This window comes from Alosa pseudoharengus, unplaced genomic scaffold (assembly GCF_046254945.1).
Source record: "Alosa pseudoharengus isolate Yale_2024_CS ecotype anadromous, Long Island Sound unplaced genomic scaffold, YU_APseudo_1.1 YU_APseudo_1.1_scf_13, whole genome shotgun sequence".
NCBI lineage: Eukaryota > Metazoa > Chordata > Actinopteri > Clupeiformes > Clupeidae > Alosa > Alosa pseudoharengus.
In genome coordinates this window covers 38447213-38472212 of record NW_027468598.1, presented here as the reverse complement: position 1 = coordinate 38472212, position 25000 = coordinate 38447213, and the positions used below count along the sequence as shown (strand labels likewise).

General features: G+C 41.3%; 1 protein-coding gene across 1 annotated transcript in view; it reads right to left on the bottom strand.

The window, feature by feature from the left end:
- Positions 1-25000, bottom strand: part of clpb (ClpB family mitochondrial disaggregase) — a 57820-nt gene that overhangs the window by 4084 nt on the left and 28736 nt on the right. Inside the window, exons 7-11 of the mRNA XM_076283003.1 lie at positions 17789-17903; positions 2573-2650; positions 1359-1414; positions 1222-1266; positions 641-802 (exon numbers count right to left, since the gene is read on the bottom strand). Of these exons, the coding sequence (XP_076139118.1) occupies positions 641-802; positions 1222-1266; positions 1359-1414; positions 2573-2650; positions 17789-17903 (456 nt within the window). The remainder of the gene's footprint in view (positions 1-640; positions 803-1221; positions 1267-1358; positions 1415-2572; positions 2651-17788; positions 17904-25000) is intronic.

Here is a 25000-nt window from a genome sequence, read left to right as displayed (position 1 = left end):
CACTGTTGGACTAATGTTGGACTACTTTTTGCACCTTCACCATGACACTTACTCTCTTGAGCACCTTGCCAGGCACACATAACTAAGGACTATGGTTGGACTACTTTTGCACCTTCATCATGACACTCACTCCCTTTAGCTCCTCACCAGTCCCGGCCCTGTCACTACAAGCGTCTTATGCTTGATCACCCTCAAGCACATTGGACTTTCTTAATTTAATTTATATAGTGTATTTAGTATTTAGTTTTGTTAGTTTTCTTATCTTTCTTATCTCCTACTGTCTTTATTGTACAGTGGAGTTCAGTTATATGTTTATACTTACACTTATGTTTACCACTTCTGCTGTAAGTGCATGTTGTGTGTGATGTCTGTATGCTGATGAGACCCTTGAATTTCTCCATGGGGATCTATAAAGTATCTATCTATCTATCTATCATGTCATGATGAACACTGTGCCCTTACACTCTTCCCCTTCCCATCAGTAAGCCTCTTCTAACACACACACAGACACACACACACACACACACACACACACACACACACACGTGTTAGATGTCATGGTGAACACTGTGCCCTTACACTCAATAGTCTTCCCCTAACACACACACACACGCATGCACACACACACATGCGCGCGGACCTCGTCGAAGAGCTGGAGCATGATGGTCAGGACGTCCGGGTGGGCCTTGTCGACCTCGTCAAACAGGATGACGGCGTTGGGGCAGTCGCGCAGCCGCTTGGTCAGCTGCCCTCCGTCTTCATGGCCCACGTACCCCGGAGGAGAGCCGATGAACTTAGCCACCTGACCACCGGGGTGGGGGGGGGAGGGGGAGGGAGGGAAGAGAGAGAGAGAGAGGGAGAGAGAGAGAGGGGGGAAGAGAGAGAGGGAGAGAGAGAGGGAGAGGGAGAGAGGTGTTCAACACCCATTTACTGGATCATTTCTCAAACCATGGCGCGCTTGATACAATGCCTAACACCATACAAACACCACACCATACAAACATACATTCATATATACATTCATACAAACATACATATATACATTTATACATACAAATCCCAATACATCATATATTAAAGGGAGAAAGAGGGAGAGAGAGAGAGAAAGAGAGTGAGAGGGAGAGAGAGGTAGAGAAAAGGGTAGAGATCGGGGGGAGAGAGGGGGGCACTATGAACTTAGCAACATTCTTATGTGAGAGTGTGTGTGTGTGTGTTTCATACCTCATGTTTTTCCTGGAATTCGGACATGTCCATCCGTATAAAACCCTGAAAAAGGACAGACATCAGATTTCAGCTTGATCACAAGTGTGTGTGTGTGCATGAGTGTGTGCTGTGTGTATGTGTGTATAGCTGCTTACCTTCTTGATGTCTTTGTGCATGTATCGAGCCACCTGCTTTGCCAGTTCTGTTTTACCTGTAGACACACACATAAAACACATGGATGTATGTGGCACTGTGTGTGTGTAATCTGCGTTGTGTTGACCGTGCAGCTCAGCCCTCCACTTGCTTGGACTCGACCTTGCAGCACCTCAGATCAGGAGTTGCGCAAAACCCTCGGTGCTAGCTCACTCACTAGCTCAGGGTGCTAGCTCTCTCACTAGCTTAGGGTGCTAGCTCAGGGTGGTAGCTCACTCACTAGCTCAGGGTGCTAGCTCTCTCACTAGCTTAGGGTGCTAGCTCAGGGTGGTAGCTCACTCACTAGCTCAGGGTGCTAGCTCTCTCACTAGCTTAGGGTGCTAGCTCAGGGTGGTAGCTCACTCACTAGCTCAGGGTGCTAGCTCTCTCATTAGCACGTTTTTTAAGGTGTCGTGAGGGAAGTTTACACAACATACAGAATGCACAACTACTGGCTGTTACATGTGTTTGTGAGACACTGTGTACATTTGTGGTACTGATATCTGGTCTTGCCCGGGGACTAATCTAGTCCTAATTTTGGCCTGTGGTCTATTCCAGTCCTGGTTTCGGTTCTGGCCTGTGGTCTATTCTAGTCCTGGTTTTGGTTTTAAAGATGAACACGGGACGGAACAAAAAAGAGGCCAAGCGCTGACGGAATGTGACGGAGAGGGAAATGGCGGGTACGCGAGTAAGTTCCGATTCTAAATTCTAAAGCTGTGTGGGTTAGCAACAGATGACAGAAACAATAAATAAACATCAGGGACTGAGGGAACAGTTCATAAACAACCAAAGACATTGTTGCTTTGATGCTGGTACCTCAGTTCCTTCCAAACAGTGTGTGTGTGTGTGTGTGATATTCCTACTGTACTGCGAGGGTGTGTGTGATGTGGCTCTTAAATATTCATGAGTCCCACAGCTGTAGGCGCGCAAGATATATGACTCATCATCACCATCAATCTGTGTGTGTGTGTGTGTGTTTATATGTATTTATGTTCATGTACTAAACATGGGGGAAAACATTGCTATTGTGCATATTTGTATGAATAATTCTGGTGTTTTCATATGAGCTGTCTCTGAGTGAGTGTGTGTGTGTGTGAGTGTGAGAGTGAGTGAGTGAGAGAGAGTGTATGTGAGAGAGAGAGAATGTGTATGTGAGAGTGTGTGTGTATGTGGTTACCAATGCCAGAGGACCCGAGGAAGAGAAATACCAATGGATGCTCTTCATCGTACCACCCATTCTCCTTCCTCCTGATCGCTATGGAGACAGAGATGGAGGGGGAGGGAAAGAAAGTCCTTTATTAGAGCACTGTCTAAACTCCTTACATGATCACCAACACCATGATAAACCAACAAGCCACTCACCATCCCATTCACCATCACATCCACCATCACATCCACCATCACATATCACATTCACCATCACATCCACCATCACATATCACATTCACCATCACATCCACCATCACATTCACCATCACATCCACCATCACATATCACATTCACCATCACATCCACCATCACATCCACCATCACATTCAAAGCAAAAGACCATACAGGATTCAGGGGGGGGGGGGTTACAACTAGCAAGTGATGTAGGCAAACTGAAACTAAATACAGATTCTCTCTCTAGCAGGAGAGACCCCAGCGACACCACGCCCCTCTAGACCCCAGCGACACCACGCCCCTCTAGACCCCAGCGACACCACGCCCCTCTAGACCCCAGCGACACCACGCCCCTCTAGACCACGCCTCTCTAGACCCCAGCGACACCACGCCCCTCTAGACCCCAGCGACACCACGCCCCTCTAGACCCCAGCGACACCACGCCCCTCTAGACCACGCCCCTCTAGACCCCAGCGACACCACGCCCCTCTAGACCCCAGCGACACCACGCCCCTCTAGACCCCAGCGACACCACGCCCCTCTAGACCCCAGCGACACCACACCCCTCTAGACCCCAGCGACACGACACAGATTCCCCAGCGGAGATATATAATATATCTTCCTGTGAGCCACATCTTCTGTTTCAAATTTAGTATAGCTAGAGAAGTCATACAGTGCAGACATCTTTATCTCTCATATCTCTCACACACACACACACACACACACACACACACACCACACCACACAGGAGAGGATGAACTACACTTCTCTCCTTTCACACACACACACACACACACACACACACAACACCACTCCGCTCAATTTCACTCCCCGCTCCACTTAAAAATCCTCCCGCTTCAATGAAATCGCTCTACGCTCCCTCCAATTTAAAAGAGAGAAATAATCTACAAGCCGAATTGTCACCTTAAACAGAGCAACGGCAATATATTTCACTCAGAACATTTATTTTAAAGGATAGTGACTGATACTGCAACAACGAACAACTTTGGCAACATCAATACACATAAGCCTAAAACTAAAGGGATCAGTGGGATTAATTGCCTAAAGAATACAGGCTTAGCATCCAAGTTTTACTTTAGCTTTCTACTTGATATGAAGCATATTCTAATTGCTCACGTTTTTCTTTGCTCTCTGTATAGCACACACTCATGTTTCCGCAAAATGTGTCTTAGTTTCCAAAATGAATCTTTACTCACTGAAACAGTCTCACCACATGCTCTGCATTGTTAGTGTCTAGTAGTTTTGTAGGAATAGTAGCCTATTTGATCAGTTTCCTTTCTAAAATATTTAGCGAACTCTATCCCCATCAACGAACAAAATGGCCTATCTTTGAAATGTAACGATCTTGATTTTATTAGGAAGACATGAATTCTGGGTGGATTTGAGCATGCCTCAGACTCGTGGTGTGAGCGGTATAGGAGCGGAACAGAGCAGCCGATCCGGCCGAATTAAAAAGCGCTCCGCGCTCCAACAGAATTCCATCCGCTCCGCTCCTCGCTCGCGCTCCGCTCGCTAAGACAGGAACAAAGACAAGGACCTTGGGTTTTGGGGGATTTATTTTCAGGGCTGATGTGGCAGTGCATTCATGTTGTGCTGAAAACTCTCTTTAGTTGGTGACAGCAGACTGTCTGGTCACTACCGTCACATCGGTTCTCTGAACTGGGATATCGCCTCTGTGTGTGACAGCAAAACCAAGTCGTCTGCAGTGTTCTGCAATGTGTTTGCAAGATCGTCTATATACAGTAGATGTTGAACAGTGTAGGGCTTAAGCTACAGCCCTGTCGTACTATATAGATGTTGAACAGTGTAGGGCTTAAGCTACAGCCCTGTCGTACTATATAGATGTTGAACAGTGTAGGGCTTAAGCTACAGCCCTGTCGTACTATATAGATGTTGAACAGTGTAGGGCTTAAGCTACAGCCCTGTCGTACTATATAGATGTTGAACAGTGTAGGGCTTAAGCTACAGCCCTGTCGTACTATATAGATGTTGAACAGTGTAGGGCTTAAGCTACAGCCCTGTCGTACTATATAGATGTTGAACAGTGTAGGGCTTAAGCTACAGCCCTGTCGTACTATATAGATGTTGAACAGTGTAGGGCTTAAGCTACAGCCCTGTCGTACTATATAGATGTTGAACAGTGTAGGGTTTAAGCTACAGCCCTGTCGTACTTTTCTCCCATGCCTCTCTGAATGAGTTTACATAATAGGTCTTGATGACATGTGCGTTTTAGAAGCAAATATTTTACTTTTATTTTGATTTACAAAAGAATCAGTAAGAGAGTGAGGAGTGAAGATCTGATGTCCGATCATTTGGGAGGAATCCAATTTGGCTTTTACCTCAGACATTGTGTTCTGTGAGGTACTCAATTATTCTTGTGTTCATTATGCTACAGGGCACTTTCCCAAGGTTGCTGTTAACACACATGCCCCTGTAATTGTTTGGGTCCAATTTATCACAGTTTTTATACAGTGTATGGAAGTTATCAGTCAGCCCACATTAAATATGAGATTGAGCAGTGCATCAAATCCTAGCGGAGCCTCACATGACTCAGGACGCGTAGACTACATAAAGGTTACGTTTGAGACGATTACAAGCTCGAAGACAAGCCTGCAGCCCGTACGTTCTGCAGTAGGCAGTAGGCTAGGCGAACATCACGGCTGTATTGTTCGGCTATCCGTTTTTTTTTGTCACTTTCGAGGGAGCCAGTCTGCCAGTGTAGGCCAATATGTCCAGGAGCCATTAATCCAGCGTTTCTCAACCGAAGTGCCCTAAACTTTAGTAGCATATGGCTTTTCCTGTCGCTGGCTTTCATCTGCCACTACCGCTATGTCTTGCACCACAGATGGCGTGCAGAGGTTATCAAACAGGAACTTCACTGGCTAACCCACTTAACTTTAGCAGCAAGTTGTGAGCAACAGGTAAACGCAAGATACAGTTTCAGTCCACGGAATGGACTGAATGGACAGCTTGTTATTCAATGACCAAGAAAGCACAATAAAGTCTCCTTTTATCTCCTATAGTCACCAGCCTCCCTCTCTTCATCTGCCTGTTCGGCCTTGCTCTATTCACACCACTTCTATTACTAAATAATGTAATGTAATGTAATGTAAATAGCTTATAGCAATGTTTGTAATGTAATGTAATGTAAATAGCTTATAGCAATGTAAATAGCAATGAATCTTTAAAAATGATTTTGCTACCGTTTCGTGTCTTCCGCTGACAAAATAAATAGTTCGCCACACAGATAGAACTTGACAGTTTCAGGTGTTGCGTGGCAACGTCTTACTAGCTTACTTTCCCTTTCAATGAAATTCCATTGCAATAAGCGAACGGAATTCTTGCGGAGGGATATGAAAGACGTTAATCAACCCGTTGTCATTGACAGCGGTGATTATATACTTTGCCGGTGATTTATATAGATTTAACATTGGGCCTTCCCAACGTTCGGGCCTTTCATGTGAATGGAACTTTCTGCAGCACTCTGAAGAGCCGTGTAATAAAATAGAAATATCTTAGGATCTATAATCATTTATATATTTAGCCTATATCAAATCCACAACATGTGAGAAACTATGCCTAAATCAGGAATGGCTAATGGAGTAACTTGGCTTGGATATTGCATAAACTTCAGAGCAATAAAACAGCACATTGAAATTTCTGTATATATTACCAAAGCATGTATCTGTATTTCAGTTGAAATGGGGGGATTGTGGATAACTGCGTTGCAGATTGATTTAAGCTGTGCACCCCTAAACGTTCTGCTTGCACCCCTACAATGTTCCGTTAGAGACTACAGTGTTCCTTTTAAAAAGTTAGTCTGAGCCCTGTTTTACACCGATGCTGTTTTTATGTCACAACAGCATTTAATAACCAAAGAGCCTTATTGCATTTCTACCAAACGTCCAGAGAAAGTCAGTGCTTGCAGACAGGATGTGGCCTATTCAATTAAAATATAGTTGTCAATAAATTGTAAATAATCATTTTCTGGCTTTTGTTATTTCACCCCCCTATCGATTGCTGTCAATAATGTAAATGAAGTCTGTTGATGGTTATGTCATATTTCTTGTCCATTTCTGTCCACAAAACTTGCCAGAAGTCAGGGGTTATTTTCCAAAAAATTGTGTTTCTGGGCGATGTTGTGTCAGTAGTCTGTAGGAGTGATTGTGTTTCTGGGTGATGTTGTGTGAGCAGTCAGTAGTCGTGATTGTGTTTCTGGGCGATGTTGTGTGAGTAGTTTGTAAGAGTGATTGTGTTTCAGAGCCATCTTTAGCCTAGCTACAGGTTTGATTTAGTATATTTTCCCTTTTTTGGTTAAATGATGGGGATTGTTGTTCTCTTCTATTCTCTCTCTATCTCTTGTTCCCTCTCTCTCCTCTTTCTTCTCCCTCTCTCACTCTCTCTCCTCTTCTTCTCCCATCTCTCTCTCTCTCTCCTTCCTTCTCTCTCCTCTCATTCTCTCTCTCCTTTCTCTCTCTCTCTCCTCCCTTCTCCATTAGCTTGCAGCTAATTCCATTAGCTTGCCTGGTGCAGCCAAATCACTTTAGGATGGATTCTCCCCGTTACCCCAGCAACCTTCTGCCCTGCCTCCGTGTGCGTGAGTGTGTGTGTGTGTGTGTGTGCGTGTGTGTGTGTGTGCGCGCGTGCGTGTGTCAGGTAGGTAGGATACAGGACAAGAATGTATTTCAGGTGAGAAGAGGTGAAGATAAGCAAACAGACCGGAGTCCACACATACACACACACACACACACACATGTACAAACACACGAGTACACACACACACACACGTACAAACACACATGCGCAGACACACACACAAACAACCACACATGTGTGTACACACACACACACACACACAGACACAAACACACGTACAAACACACACACACATACAAACACGCATGCATACACACAAATGCTTCACAATTGTATATGTGTTAGGTGTAAGCAGTAATGTTCACTAAAGTCAAGTGTAACTGAATTAAATTGTTGAGTATGAAAATAGATGCGGTGCCTCTGTGTGTGTGTGTGTGTGTGAGACGCTGAAGTCCAGTGATTCAGCATGGAGGTGAATTCTGACTGGCCTGCAGCGGTTGCCATGACTCCTCTCTTGACGATGCCAGACATGCCATATTTATTTATTTATTTATTTTATTTGGGATGACAGAGTGATTCTCCCACAACTTTATACACAGGGCCTGAGGCAAGCACACACACACACACACACACACACACACACACACACACACACAAGCACACACACACACAAGCAGGATAGAAGTAATTAAGTATTTACACACAGAAACAAAAAAAACATACAAAAATGTATACACACAAACATTTAAACAAGCACCGACACCGACACAAGAAAAACATTTCTACAAAACAAATACACACACGCACACACACAATCACATACACACAATCACATACACACAATCACACACACACACACACAATCACATACACACACAATCACATACACACACAATGACTCACACACAATCACATACACACACAATCGCATACACACACAATCACATACACACACAATCACATACACACACAATCACACACACACAATCACGCACACACACAATCACACACACACAATCACACACACACAATCACAAACACACACAATCACACACACACACAATCACACACACACAATCACACACACACACAATCACACACACACAATCACAAACACACACAATCACACACACACACAATCACACACACACACAATCACACACACACACAATCACACACACACAATCACACACACACACAATCACACACAATCACACACACACACATTCACACACACACACAATCACACACACACACAATCACACACACACACAATCACACACACACACAATCACACACACACAATCACACACACACAATCACACACACACACAATCACACACACACACAATCACACACACACAATCACGCACACACACAATCACACACACACACAATCACACACACACACAATCACACACACACAATCACACACACACAATCACACACACACACAATCACACACACACAATCACACACACACAATCACACACACACACAATCACACACACACAATCACAAACACACACAATCACACACACACACAATCACACACACACACACAATCACACACACACACAATCACACACACACACTCTTTTTCTCCATCTTCTGTGTCTCTCTTTCTCTCACCTTCACAGTCACTTCACTGATGCACTGCCCTTCACTAGGACATGGTGGCCAATGTCACACGCACACACACAGACACAGACACAGACACACACACACACTCAAGCATTAAAATATCTACCAGAAGCCGTGTGTTTGTGTGTGGTGTGTGTCAGAGAGACCTTGAGAGAGTGTGTGTGAGTGTGAGTGTGTGAATGACAGAGAGAGTGTGTGTGTGTGTGAGTGAGTGTGAGGGAGAGACATCTTGAGAGACTGTGTGTGAGTGAATGAGTGTGTGTGTGAGAGAGAGAGAGATAGAGAGAGAGAGTGCACACGCACACACACACACACACACACACACACCCCATACCTCCCAGAGATCTATAATGTGGCTGTTTATTGGTTGATGGCTTTAAGGACTATTAGGCTGAATTAACTAATCATCTCTCACTATCTGTCTTCCTCTCTCACTCTGACACACACACACACACAAATCCCCATTGTCTCTCTCTCTACCTTTATTGTTTCTTTTTATCCATCTCTCTCTCCATCTCCATCTCTCTCTCCATCCCTCTCCATCCCTCTCTTCAGTAAGGGTGTAATATGAGGATATTGGGCTGCTGTCTTATTGTGCTTTAAGTCATCTTTACCGTTTACCCTGGACTAACATGCGCACACACACACACACACACACTCTTCTCTCTCTCCCTCCCTCTCCCCCCCTCTCTCTCCCTCCCTCTCTTCTCTCTCTCTCCCCCTCTCTCTCTCCCCCCCTCTCTCTCCCTCCCTTTCTCCTCTCTCTTTCTTCTCTCTCTCCCTCTCTCTTCTCTCTCTCCCTCTCTTCTCTCTCCTTCTCTCTCTCCCCCTCTCTCTCCCTCAATCTTCTCTCTCTCCCCCTCTCTCTCCCTCAATCTTCTCTCTCTCCCTCTCTCTTCTCTCTCTCCCTCTCTCTCCCTCTCTCTTCTCTCTCCTTCTCTCTCTCTCCCCCTCTCTCTCTCCCTCCCTCTCTTCTCTCTCTTTCTTCTCTTTCTCCCTCAATCTTCTCTCTCTCCCTCTCGGAGCCTGAGGTGGAGGGTGTGGTTACTCACAAACGGAGGCAGCTAATTGGTTAATGCAGATTGATGGGCAGAGGTAGGGAAAGACACTGGAGAGTGTGTGTGTGTGTGTGTGTGTGTGTGTCTGTATGTGTTTTAGTGTGTGTGTGTGTGTGTGTGTACTTGTGTGTGCATGCACCTGTATGTGTATTAGTGAGTGTGTGTGTGTGTGTACTTGTGTGTGCATGCATCCGTGCATTTGTGTGCGAGTGTGTGTTCTGCATCCTCTCTCAGATGGTAGCTGCCTATAACTTGATTACTGTGGAGGAAAAAAGATCGATCCATCTCGCTCTCTCTCTCCCCTCCCCCCCTCTCTGGCTCCTAGACCCAGCGGTTCTGTCTGGGTTTGGGTCGAGGTCACAGGGGGTTGGGGGTCCCAGAGCTTTTGAACAACAGCAGGTGTGTGTGTGTGTGTGTGTGTGTGTGTGTGTGTGTGTGTGTGTGTTGTGTGTGTGTGTGTGTGTGTGTGTGTGTGTGCAGCATGTGTATAGTTTGTGTGTGTGTTTGTATACAGCAGGTGTGTGTATGTGTGTAAATTTGACGTCATAAATGCGAATGTCCAAATGTGTGCCATGTTGGGAGTATATATATGTGTGCTGGCTATACACATGAATAGGCCTATATATATGTGCTGGTTATACAAATGAATATATATATATGTGCTGGTTTATGGTATAAAATTCTCGCCAAAAGTTTTCTGTACCTGTACCAAAGTTTTGTGCTTGTAAGAATATTTTGTGCTCGTAAAAAATATTTGTGTACATGTAAAAATACTTTGTATCCGTAAAAATATTTTGTGCATGTAAAAATGGTTTGTACATCTTCAAATCCGTTTTGTCACTGTGTCGAAAAAAGTTTTGTGAATTTGCGAACGATTTTTGCACGCACGGATTTTCCATTTGCAAGTGCGCATCTGTTTTCTACAGACATGAAACAGATCTACGGGTACGAAACGAATTTACAAGTACAAAACTTTTTTACAAATTTTCCCAAAACAGCCAATCACAGCACTGCTTACTGAACGGCCAGTCAGCCGATCAGCTCGCTTCTTTAATTCTGAAACGCTGGACATACCGCTCTGGGTACATCCATGTAAACACCACAGTCAGAAGAGGTGAAACAAAGATTGTTAACAATCTTTGGGTGAAACACTTAAAAAAGAAGAGCTAACTTAGCTAACAAGCAAACAGCTCAACTTAACTCTATTCCTTCCCTACTATGAATCTAATACTATTAACTAGAACTAATAAAAATGTGATCATTAGTATTATTATTAATGATAATTGTTGTGTTTTCCGACTAGTCATTCCTCCCTTTGTATTTCCCACGTTATATGTGCAGTGCTTTCACGTAACGTTAGCAGAGACGGTTAGCTGCCCAGTTAGCTGCCATTACCTATTGTTACCTACTAATTACCTATCCAGTGCTCGCGTTTTAAACTATACTGTTTATTAGTTCTAGTTAAAGATATTAGATTCATAGTAGGGAAGGAATAGAGTTAAGTTGAGCTGTTTGCTTGTTAGCTTGTTACCTAAGCTAGCTAGAACATAACAGTTACATGACCAAAAAAGTTCAGGTTGGCTTACTAAAGACCCATTCATTCTGGACATAAAAGACGGACTTCATACAACCATTGTACTTTTACACGAAATTGGGTAGATTACCATTATGGAAGAAAATGAAGCGTGTCTCATTAAGTTATTGTTCCCACAGGGTTAGTATTATTATTAATGATAATTGTTCTGTATTGTTATTGTGTTATAATGTTTCCGACTAGTCATTCCTCCCTTTGTATTTCCCACGTTATATGTGCGTGCTTTCACGTAACGTTAGCAGAGACGGTTGATAAAAGCAGTATCTTTGAAGTTAGCTTAGCCCAGCCAATACTTGTTTCACCTCTTCTTCTTTAAGTGTTTCACCTCTTCTGACTGTGGTGTTTGTATGGATGTACCCAGAGCGGTATGTCCAGCGTTTCAGAATTAAAGAAGCGAGCTGATCGGCTGACTGGCCGTTCAGTAAGCAGTGCTGTGATTGGCTGTTTTGGGAAAATTTGTAAAAAAGTTTTGTACTTGTAAATTCGTTTCGTACCCGTAGATCTGTTTCATGTCTGTAGAAAACAGATGCGCACTTGCAAATGGAAAATCCGTGCGTGCAAAAATCGTTTGCAAATTCACAAAACTTTTTTCGACACAGTGACAAAACGGATTTGAAGATGTACAAACTATTTTTACATGCACAAATATTTTTACGGATACAAAGTATTTTTACATGTACACAAATATTTTTTACGAGCACAAAATATTCTTACAAGCACAAAACTTTGGTACAGGTACAGAAAACTTTTGGCGAGAATTTTATACCATACTGGTTATACAAATGAATATATATATATGTGCTGGTTATACAAATGAATATATATATATGTGCTGGTTATACAAATGAATATATATATATATGTGCTGGTTATACACATGAATATATATATATAAGTGCTGGTTATACAAATGAATATATATATGTGTGCTGGTTATACAAATGAATATATATATATGTGCTGGTTATACAAATGAATATATATATATGTGCTGGTTATACAAATGAATATATATATATGTGTGCTGGTTATACAAATGAATATATATATATGTGCTGGTTATACAAATGAATATATATATATATACAAATGAATATATATATATGTGCTGGTTATACAAATGAATATATATATATATATGTGCTGGTTATATATGTGCTGGTTATACAAATGAATATATATATGTGCTGGTTATACAAATGAATATATATATGTGTGCTGGTTATACAAATGCATATATATATGTGTGCTGGTTATACAAATGAATATATATATATGTGCTGGTTATACAAATGAATATATATATGTGTGCTGGTTATACAAATGAATATATATATATGTGCTGGTTATACAAATGAATATATATATGTGTGCTGGTTATACACATGAATAGGCCTATATATATGTGCTGGTTATACAAATGAATATATATATATATGTGCTGGTTATACAAATGAATATATATATATGTGCTGGTTATACAAATGAATATATATATGTGTGCTGGTTATACAAATGAATATATATATATATGTGCTGGTTATACAAATGAATATATATATGTGTGCTGGTTATACAAATGAATATATATATATGTGCTGGTTATACAAATGAATATATATATGTGTGCTGGTTATACACATGAATAGGCCTATATATATGTGCTGGTTATACAAATGAATATATATATATGTGCTGGTTATACAAATGAATATATATATATATGTGCTGGTTATACAAATGAATATATATATGTGTGCTGGTTATACAAATGAATATATATATATATGTGCTGGTTATACAAATGAATATATATATGTGTGCTGGTTATACACATGAATAGGCCTATATATATGTGCTGGTTATACAAATGAATATATATATATGTGCTGGTTATACACATGAATAGGCCTATATATATGTGCTGGCTATACACATGAATAGGCCTATATATATGTGCTGGTTATACACATGAATAGGCCTATATATATGTGCTGGTTATACACATGAATAGGCCTATATATGCTGGCTATACACATGAATAGGCCTATATATATGTGCTGGCTATACACATGAATAGGCCTATATATATGTGCTGGTTATACACATGAATAGGCCTATATATATGTGCTGGTTATACACATGAATAGGCCTATATATATGTGCTGGTTATACACATGAATAGGCCTATATATATGTGCTGGCTATACACATGAATAGGCCTATATATATGTGCTGGTTATACACATGAATAGGCATATATGTGCTGGCTATACACATGAATAGGCCTATATATATGTGCTGGTTATACAAATGAATATATATATATGTGCTGGTTATACACATGAATAGGCCTATATATATGTGCTGGTTATACACATGAATAGGCCTATATATATGTGCTGGTTATACACATGAATAGGCCTATATATATGTGCTGGCTATACACATGAATAGGCCTATATATATGTGCTGGTTATACACATGAATAGGCATATATGTGCTGGCTATACACATGAATAGGCCTATATATATATGTGCTGGTTATACAAATGAATATATATATATGTGCTGGTTATACACATGAATAGGCCTATATATATGTGCTGGTTATACACATGAATAGGCCTATATATATGTGCTGGTTATACACATGAATAGGCCTATATATATGTGCTACAATAGACACACAGTTGCTGATTGTTTATGTTGCTTATGCTGCTTTTTGTTGCTGTCTTCATTTGGTGGACAATATGCTACAATCCATAGGCTACTAAATAAAGCTTCTTCATTTGGTGGACAATATGCTACAATACATAGGCTACTAAATAAAGCTTCTTCATTTGGTGGACAATATGCTGCAATCCATAGGCTACTTAATAAGGCTACAGCTTCTTCATTTGGTGGACAGTATGCTAAGGCTACTGCTTCTTCATTTGGTGAAAAGTATGCTAAGGCTACAGCTTCCTCATTGTTCTTCATAAGGGTAACTGTAAGCGTAAATCAGACTCGCCAGACTTTCATTTAAAACGGTCTCTGACTGGAGTAGGAAGTAATCTAGATCACAGGTGGAGACGTGGAATAAATGACTCAAATTGGACAGAATAATTAATAATTAATAATTAGCCTATTCAAGTAAAATCTAAGCCTGTAACAGATCATCCTACTGTAGGCTCGATTTTGCCACGGACATCTACGTCTGACTAACTGCTCCGCCACTCAGTCAGTTTAAAAGTTTGCTCTCCTTGATAATGAATAATCTGTTAAACGGCATATCTTTATTTCGTCTGGACTATTATGGCAAGTTGCAACTGTGTAGGCCTATATAACAGTAACACCATTTTTCATCAAAGAAACTTAATATAGAAGTTATACTAAACCAGAAACTGACTTTCTAATAGGGTTTATATTACATTCTCTTTCGCATACTTCCAACATTTATGACGTCAGGTGGTGACAGGTCCAATTATTTTGTAGCCTATAATCACTGTTGAAGCAGAAAGAATTATGTTGCTCTATCTAGGTCAGTAATCAAGGGTCTTTGCTATAATGACCGCTGCAAAAATATAATGACAGTGGCAACGGGTTCTGAGCTATGAATCACGTCTTTCATATCATTCTGTGAGTAGTTTGTTCCCCATCATTGAACGTGTGAGTAAGCTAGTAATACGTTTCTATGTTACAGCTAAAACTTACAAGATCTGGCAATCTGTTTGTTTTCTCAGCAGAGGCATGAAACAGTAAGCAATAGTGATACGGGGGTCAGGGTAGCCAAAATCTCCAATAAAATTTTTATCAACTTTGAGGGAAACTATGACCAATGCAGGATCATCCAGACCAAACATGCCGATTTTGCTACATACTATTCCTATTTATGTACCTGCATGCACAATTTGAGCCTCCTACATGGTTTAGTTCTTGCGCTATGAGCTTGTGAACTTTGACAAAAAAAAAGAGGCCGGACAAAATCGGCACCCCCCTCCCCCTGTAAAATTGGCTGTACCTTGGAAAGTATTGATCTTACACAAAAGTAATTTTACAGTGTGTCTCCTGGGTAACATAGGTACACCTGGTAATTTTTTCAGCATTTTTTGAGACCTAAGTGCGTGGGTCCTGGTTGAATTGACTTGGAATGACCCATCATCTATTTTTGTGATAGACCTTTGTATCAACTTATGTTCTATTATAACCAGTTTTGACCTTCCATTTGCTATTTATGGCCTGCAGGCCTCACTGACCTCAGCTCATGCAAGTCAGAAAGGGGAAGATTCTATTGGGGAAAGGAAAGGTTCCATTGGGGGCTCGCATAGAAGCAAAGAGGGTGTGTGTGTGTGTGTGTGTTTTAATGTACAGAAGCACACATACAGTCCATCTGATCAGTAGGCAACAGTCAGTCAGAGTCATGAAGCCTCTTGGAAGTCAGAATATTTTTGAGAGAAAAGAATAGTCAATCGGTCACATTTGACCGCGAACACAGCAGGAGGGCTAATACTAACTTACTTAACTTTGCAAGTGAAAAGATGATCTAGTTACAGTCCAAACTTACTTTAAGGAATAAGTGCATATTCCATGAACACTAACCTTGGTCTCTTTGGAGTGTGCTGAAACAAACAAATTATCATTCTGTGTTGTTTCATTTCACTAAGTTCACATCTATGTTTAATGTCTGTTCTGTTTACAACCTCGCGGTAGGAAAGGTTTCAAAATAAAAGCCCCCCCGAAACAGAGTACGAAAAGGCCAAAAGAGTAACATAAAGATTAATAGTCATATTAAAAAAAGATTGAAAATCAAATCGTGACTTTAAAATCGAAAATTCAATCGAGGATATGGAGAATCCTAGCGATTAAATATTGTTGCATTTTCATTTTCATTTCCTGTGTTGATGTCCCGGGAATTACCAAAACTTCAGGAAGTTGATGACTTTAAAACGTTAAAAGTGTAAAGAGAGGTTAAAGGGACACCAGGCAAGTAGGGTTGCGAAGGGGCGGAAAATTTCCGGTAAATTTCCGGAAACTTACCGGAAACTTTCCATGGGAAGTTAAGCTGGGGAATTTTGGAAATATTCCAAATTGGAAACTTTCATGGAATTAAAGGAAATTATTTGGTAATTCCCACTGTTTCATATACAGACATTAAAATTTTATTTCGTAATAAGCAATAGGATTTGTTTGTTCGTATTTTCGCTTAGCTTAGCATACAAAGCTAGCTACCATGCTAGCGGGAATCCCATTTTCTGCCTATGGTTTACTAGCGTGCTAAGATAGCAACACTGAAACCACTGAACTGCCCAAGATACACCACGCCACTCAACAAAAAAAATACAAAATTGGTTGGAACATTGACTGACTATCAGTTTGTTCAGTTAGAATCCCAGAAAATGGTACAACAAATATATAATATATAATGACACAACATACCACCCTAACTAAACCTTATAGATTATGTAAGTTATATATAAGTTGTCAAGCTTAATCAGACAGATTAATCGTCCCATTACAGTTTATGCAAAATGACGTACACCCATTTGAATGAGGACAAAAGTGACGACAAGCCCATAACTGGGCAAATCTGTTTGCAAACTTCCCCCAGTTTCACACCAGTTATTCCCACATGAGATGACATTTTTTTACTGGGAATTTATTTTCCCCATGCACATGAACGCACCATAGGTTTCCTTTATGTCTAGTAGCCTATGCTGATTGCTGTGTGCATGGGATTGATGTATGTGCAGGGTAGAAATTTAGAGGTTAACACGACCAGATTTAAAACGTTAAAAGTGTAAAGAGAGGTTAACAAGACAAAGGCATTCCCTGACTTCGTCAAATCAGTGGGCAGTTTTGGTCTTGCAGCGCTGCGCAGATCTGGCCCCCCAGTTAACCAGAATGTGCCGCGGTCTGCCTGCCGTGTCCCCAAACCGTGCATCTCTCACACACACACGCACACACACACACACACACACACACACACGTCTGATCCAGTGTTCGTTGAGAAGTTACTGAAGAACTTGATCTGAAAGGCCCAGTTTTACCGAGAGGACCCCTGAGTTTGCTTATGGTGTGTGTGTGTGTGTGTGTGTGTGTGTGTGTGTGTGTGTACCTGCCGCCACAGTGTTGATGGCTCCCTCCTGGCCAATCATATGCTCCTTCAGCCGTCGCTCCAGAGGGAAACGCCTCCTCTCCTCTGCCTCCCTCTGCTGCCGAGCCTCCACAAACTAGACATGGAGAAGGCATATTAACACACACACACACACACACACACACACTCCACAAACTAGACATGGAGAAGGCATATTAACACACACACACACACACACACACACACACTCCACAAACTAGACATGGAGAAGGCATATTAACACACACACACACACACACACACACACACTCCACAAACTAGACATGGAGAAGGCATATTAACACACACACACACACACACACACACACACACACACACTCCACACACTAGACATAGAGAAGGCATATTAACACACACACACACACACACACACACACACACACACACACTCCACAAACTAGACATGGAGAAGGCATATTAACACACACACACACACACACACACACACACACACACACTCCACAAACTAGACATGGAGAAGGCATATTAACACACACACACACACACACACACACACACTCCACAAACTAGACATGGAGAAGGCATATTAACACACACACACACACACACACACTCCACAAACTAGACATGGAGAAGGCATATTAACACACACACACACACACACACACACACACTCCACAAACTAGACATGGAGAAGGCATATTAACACACACACACACACACACACACACTCCACAAACTAGACATGGAGAAGGCATATTAACACACACACACACACACACACACACACCACAAACTAGACATGGAGAAGGCATATTAACACACACACACACACACACACACACACACACTCCACAAACTAGACATGGAGAAGGCATATTAACACACACACACACACACTCCACAAACTAGACATGGAGAAGGCATATTAACACACACACACACACACACACACACACACACACACTCCACAAACTAGACATGGAGAAGGCATATTAACAAACACACACACACACACACACACACTCCACAAACTAGACATGGAGAAGGCATATTAACACACACACACACACACACACACTCCACAAACTAGACATGGAGAAGGCATATTAACACACACACACACACACACACACACACACACTCCACAAACTAGACATGGAGAAGGCATATTAACACACACACACACACACACACACTCCACAAACTAGACATGGAGAAGGCATATTAACACACACTCCACAAACTAGACATGGAGAAGGCATATTAACACACACACACACACACACACACACTCCACAAACTAGACATGGAGAAGGCATATTAACACACACACACACACACACACACACACTCCACAAACTAGACATGGAGAAGGCATATTAACACACACACACACACACACACACACACTCCACAAACTAGACATGGAGAAGGCATATTAACACACACACACACACACACACACCCATGCACACACTCCACAAACTAGACATGGAGAAGGCATATTAACACACACACACACACACACACACACCCATGCACACACTCCACAAACTAGACATGGAGAAGGCATATTAACACACACACACACACACACACCAGGGATGGAAATTAACCACCCGCCCCCCGCCAAATGCGGGTAGTTTTGTGCGCTGGCGGGTGAATTTGGTCAACTTACCAGCCACTGTGGCGGGTAGAGCTAGCATACCACAAATAGTCAGATCCGGTCTAATTTTCATACTTATTGACGGTTAAAAATAAGAAAGTTTCTGTAGGGATCATGTAGCCTAACGTTACCAGCCTATAAGGGTAAATCGCGCTGATTTGAAGTTCTACAACTCGTAGTGAGCCGCCACCGCAGCATAGCCTATAGGCACTGATGCAACGCTTCACTTCACTACCATTAAGAAACTGTCACTATGCTTTCATGTGCCACTGCTAGATTATTTCAGGATGACTGCATAGACATAAATCTAGTGAGATCTGTGGATCTACGTTATATCTTCACAGGCTAATATTCTCACGTAAATAGTTCTCTTTTGAATTGGCCCGTAATCCGGCCCGCGACACGCTGCTATTTAGACCTATGAGGCAGCCAGACGGACATCTCCACACCCATTCGTCGTGATGGAATATCTCACAAACTTTTCATTCAAAGAAATTACAAACCGTATCAGAATAAACAGCAGAACTTACCGAACGCAAAGGTGTAAAGCATTCCCTTATACAAGTTATAGCCGTTCTCGAGTAATCCGGTTTTGAAATTGAAGCAAATGTCCACACGGTCTCCAACGTTGGGCTTTTGTCATATATGATAAGGCCAAATACAAAATAAATGTTAACAATATCGCCTAGATAACTGTACAACCAGAGTTTTTCCAATGTAGTTTCACAAAATGCTAAGCATGCATATTACGTTTCTTAAAGCTGAGCTGTGCTTAAATTGTTCAGTGCATGATGTCATTACGGGACCAAATAGAAAATAAATGCTAAAGCCTTGATACCTGTAAATACTTAAATCAGATGATGTACACTATAGTTAGATCAAGTTGGAGAGTTGGATTATAGGATGCTCCAGAACTCACACAAAAGGAGTATTAAAGGAGCCACACCACTTTTATGACAAGACACTATAGCATATGAATGTGGTTCTGTTGACCTTTAGTTTTGTTGCTACTGTGCTTGGAGAACAGGTTTAGGGCAAAACTCAGCACATTTTAGTCATATTGCAATAATGTCGATTACCGTGATCATTTTGGGTAGCCTACTATAATCATGATATCACATTTTCATGCCGTTTCTCTAGTGGCTGGTAAAAAAGTTGAGTGGCTGGTAGATTTTGGAATTCACCAGCCACAGTGGCAGGTAGAAAAAATATTTAATTTCCATCCCTGACACACACCCATGCACACACTCCACAAACTAGACATGGAGAAGGCATATTAACACACACGCACACACACACACACCCATGCACACACTCCACAAACTAGACATGGAGAAGGCATATTAACACACACACACACACCCATGCACACACTCCACAAACTAGACATGGAGAAGGCATATTAACACACACACACACACACACACACACACACACACACACACACACACCCATGCACACACTCCACAAACTAGACATGGAGAAGGCATATTAACACACACACACACACACACACACTCCACAAACTAGACATGGAGGGAGAAGGCATATTAACACACACACACACACACACACAGACTCCACAAACTAGACATGGAGAAGGCATATTAACACACACACACACACACACACACACACTCCACAAACTAGACATGGAGAAGGCATATTAACACACACACACACACACACACACTCCACAAACTAGACATGGAGAAGGCATATTAACACACACACACACACACACACACACACTCCACAAACTAGACATGGAGAAGGCATATTAACACACACACACACACACACACACACACACACACACACACACTCCACAAACTAGACATGGAGAAGGCATATCAACACACACACACACACACACACACACACACTCCACAAACTAGACATGGAGAAGGCATATTAACACACACACACACACACACACACACACACACACTCCACAAACTAGACATGGAGAAGGCATATTAACACACACACACACACACACACACACACACACACACTCCACAAACTAGACATGGAGAAGGCATATTAACACACACACACACACACACACACACACACTCCACAAACTAGACATGGAGAAGGCATATTAACACACACACACACACACACACACACACTCCACAAACTAGACATGGGGAAGGCATATTAACACACACACACACACACACACACACACACACACACTCCACAAACTAGACATGGAGAAGGCATATTAACACACACACACACACACACACACACACACTCCACAAACTAGACATGGAGAAGGCATATTAACACACACACACACACACACACACACACTCCACAAACTAGACATGGAGAAGGCATATTAACACACACACACACACACACACACACACACACACTCCACAAACTAGACATGGAGAAGGCATATTAACACACACACACACACACACACACACACACACACACACACTCCACAAACTAGACATGGAGAAGGCATATTAACACACACACACACACACACACACACACTCCACACACTAGACATGGAGAAGGCATATTAACACACACACACACACACACACACACACCCCACAAACTAGACATGGAGAAGGCATATTAACACACACACACACACACACACACACACTCCACAAACTAGACATGGAGAAGGCATATTAACACACACACACACACACACACACACACACACACTCCACAAACTAGACATGGAGAAGGCATATTAACACACACACACACACACACACACACACACACACTCCACAAACTAGACATGGAGAAGGCATATACATGCGGAGGTTTGTCAAACGGAGGTCCTACCCTTCGGATGATTCAGATATGATGCTAACCTGCGGACCTAATACTGACCTTATACGGACGTATGTGTGAACGACATACACGCACAATACAGAATCTCCGTGTGGTTGTCGAGTGAGGGGTGGGGGCTTGTAGAGTTCACAAGCTGCGAGATATGACGCAGAGGCCTAGAGCGAGAAGTTTTATAATGCCCTTGCCACTCCGACTCATCAATAAAAACTGCGCGCACACACACCAGACCACTTGACTTTACATCATTAAACTATTTCAGTATATTGCTTTTCTGATTGTCAAAACCACACCTAACTTATGGCGTCTCCACTCCACAGCAAAAGTGTCCTAACCACGTTACAGCTGTTTCTATCTGAGCGACTCCAATAGTGAAAGGATTTCAGTGTCATATTTCGGTGGCACTAGCTAAGCTGTCGTGGAACTCGAGATGACATGTCTACTGATAGGCAACAGGTCTCACCAACACGAAATTCTAATTGCAAAAGATGCATCCTACCTCATCTGTTGTACTGTAGTTATTCGAAATTGGGCTTTTCACAATCCAACGATATATCCAAAGTGCGAACTAGTTGGTGATGGTCTATGAAAACTGCCAGGCTATGCATGCTACACGGAGTTCTGACAGGGCTGTGCATGGCCTAAGCAGGCAAAATATAACCCACGATCGCCATGGTTTCGTTGTCAATTCGTGTTTGTGGTAATAATGACAGCAACAATAAAACCATCTGTATCTTACGATCTTCATCATTCTTGACAGATCACCAGCCTCCTCTGGATGATCATATGCATAGCCTATAGCCTACCTTTAGTTTTCATTTAGATTTTAAACACGAATCTACTGTCTTTACTGCCGGGAGAGAAAAAAACTCCTGTATTCTTTTCTGTAGCCTAATTCTGCCTAACCGTGGTAAAGTTGGTTTTATATTGGACTTTGGATATTCGACACATTCGAAAAATCTATTTAGCACTGACTACGAGGGTCGAGTTTGTGTCAAACCAACTTTAATGTGTTTAAACAAGGCCTGCCTATATTACACAAAGCTTCTTTTGTCCAAAAACCCATGATTTTATGAATTTTTATGCTGATAAAATATATCAATCTATTATGCGGCTTCACCTTTTGACTTACCCATACTAAAACACATCTCCTGAACTCGCCTTACTGCCCTTTCTAGTACACAAAGCTTCTTTTTCCCTAAAACCTACTCTTTGATTTTATACAATCTTTAATGTTAAATGTTTCAAATCTATTATGCGGCTTGCCCTTTTGACCTACCCATGTCAAAACACATCTGGTGAACTCGGATTACTGCTCTATATAGTACACAAAGCTTCTTTTTCCCAAAAACCCATTCTTTGATTTTATAAATATTTTTTAATGTAAAAAAAATGCTATAAATGCCTTAAATCTATTATGCGGCTTGACCTTTTGACCTACCCATGTCAAAACACACCTGTTGGAAAAAATAAGCTTTGTGTACTGTGTAGGGCAGTTAGCTGAGTGCAACAGATGTGTTTTGACATGGGTAGGTCAAAAGGTGAAGGCACATAATAGATTTATAGCATTTTTGAATAGTAAAAAAATAATATAAAATCAAAGAGTGCGTTTTAGAAAAAAAGAAGCTTTGTGTACTATGCAGGGCAGTTAGCTGAGTGCAACAGATGTGTTTTGACATGGGTAAGTCGAAAGGGGAAGCCGCATAATAGATTTATAGCATTTTTGAATAGTAAAAAAATAATATAAAATCAAAGAGTGCGTTTTTGAAAAAAAGCTTTGTGTACTATGTAGGGCAGTTAGCTGAGTGCAACAGATGTGTTTTGACATGGGTAGGTCAAAAGGTCAAGCCGCATAATAGATTTATAGCATTTTTGAATAGTAAAAAAATAATATAAAATCAAAGAGTGCGTTTAAAAAAAAAGAAGCTTTGTGTACTATGTAGGGCAGTTAGCTGAGTGCAACAGATGTGTTTTGACATGGGTAGGTCAAAAGGTCAAGCCGCATAATAGATTTATAGCATTTTTGAATAGTAAAAAAATAATATAAAATCAAAGAGTGCGTTTTAAAAAAAAAGAAGCTTTGTGTACTATGTAGGGCAGTTAGCTGAGTGCAACAGATGTGTTTTGACATGGGTAGGTCAAAAGGTCAAGCCGCATAATAGATTTATAGCATTTTTGAATAGTAAAAAAATAATATAAAATCAAAGAGTGCGTTTTTGAAAAAAAGAAGCTTTGTGTACTATGTAGGGCAGTTAGCTGAGTGCAACAGATGTGCTTTGACATGGGTAGGTCAAAAGGTGAAGGCACATAATAGATGTATAAAAAAAATTACAGTTAAAAAAAATATACAAAATCAAAGAGGGAGTTTTTGGAAAAAATAAGCTTTGTGTACTGTGTAGGGCAGTTAGCTGAGTGCAACAGATGTGTTTTGACATGGGTAGGTCAAAAGGTGAAGGCACATAATAGATTTATAGCATTTTTGAATAGTAAAAAAATAATATAAAATCAAAGAGTGCGTTTTTGAAAAAAAGAAGCTTTGTGTACTATGTAGGGCAGTTAGCTGAGTGCAACAGATGTGTTTTGACATGGGTAGGTCAAAAGGTCAAGCCGCATAATAGATTTATAGCATTTTTGAATAGTAAAAAATAATATAAAATCAAAGAGTGCGTTTTTGAAAAAAAGAAGCTTTGTGTACTATGTAGGGCAGT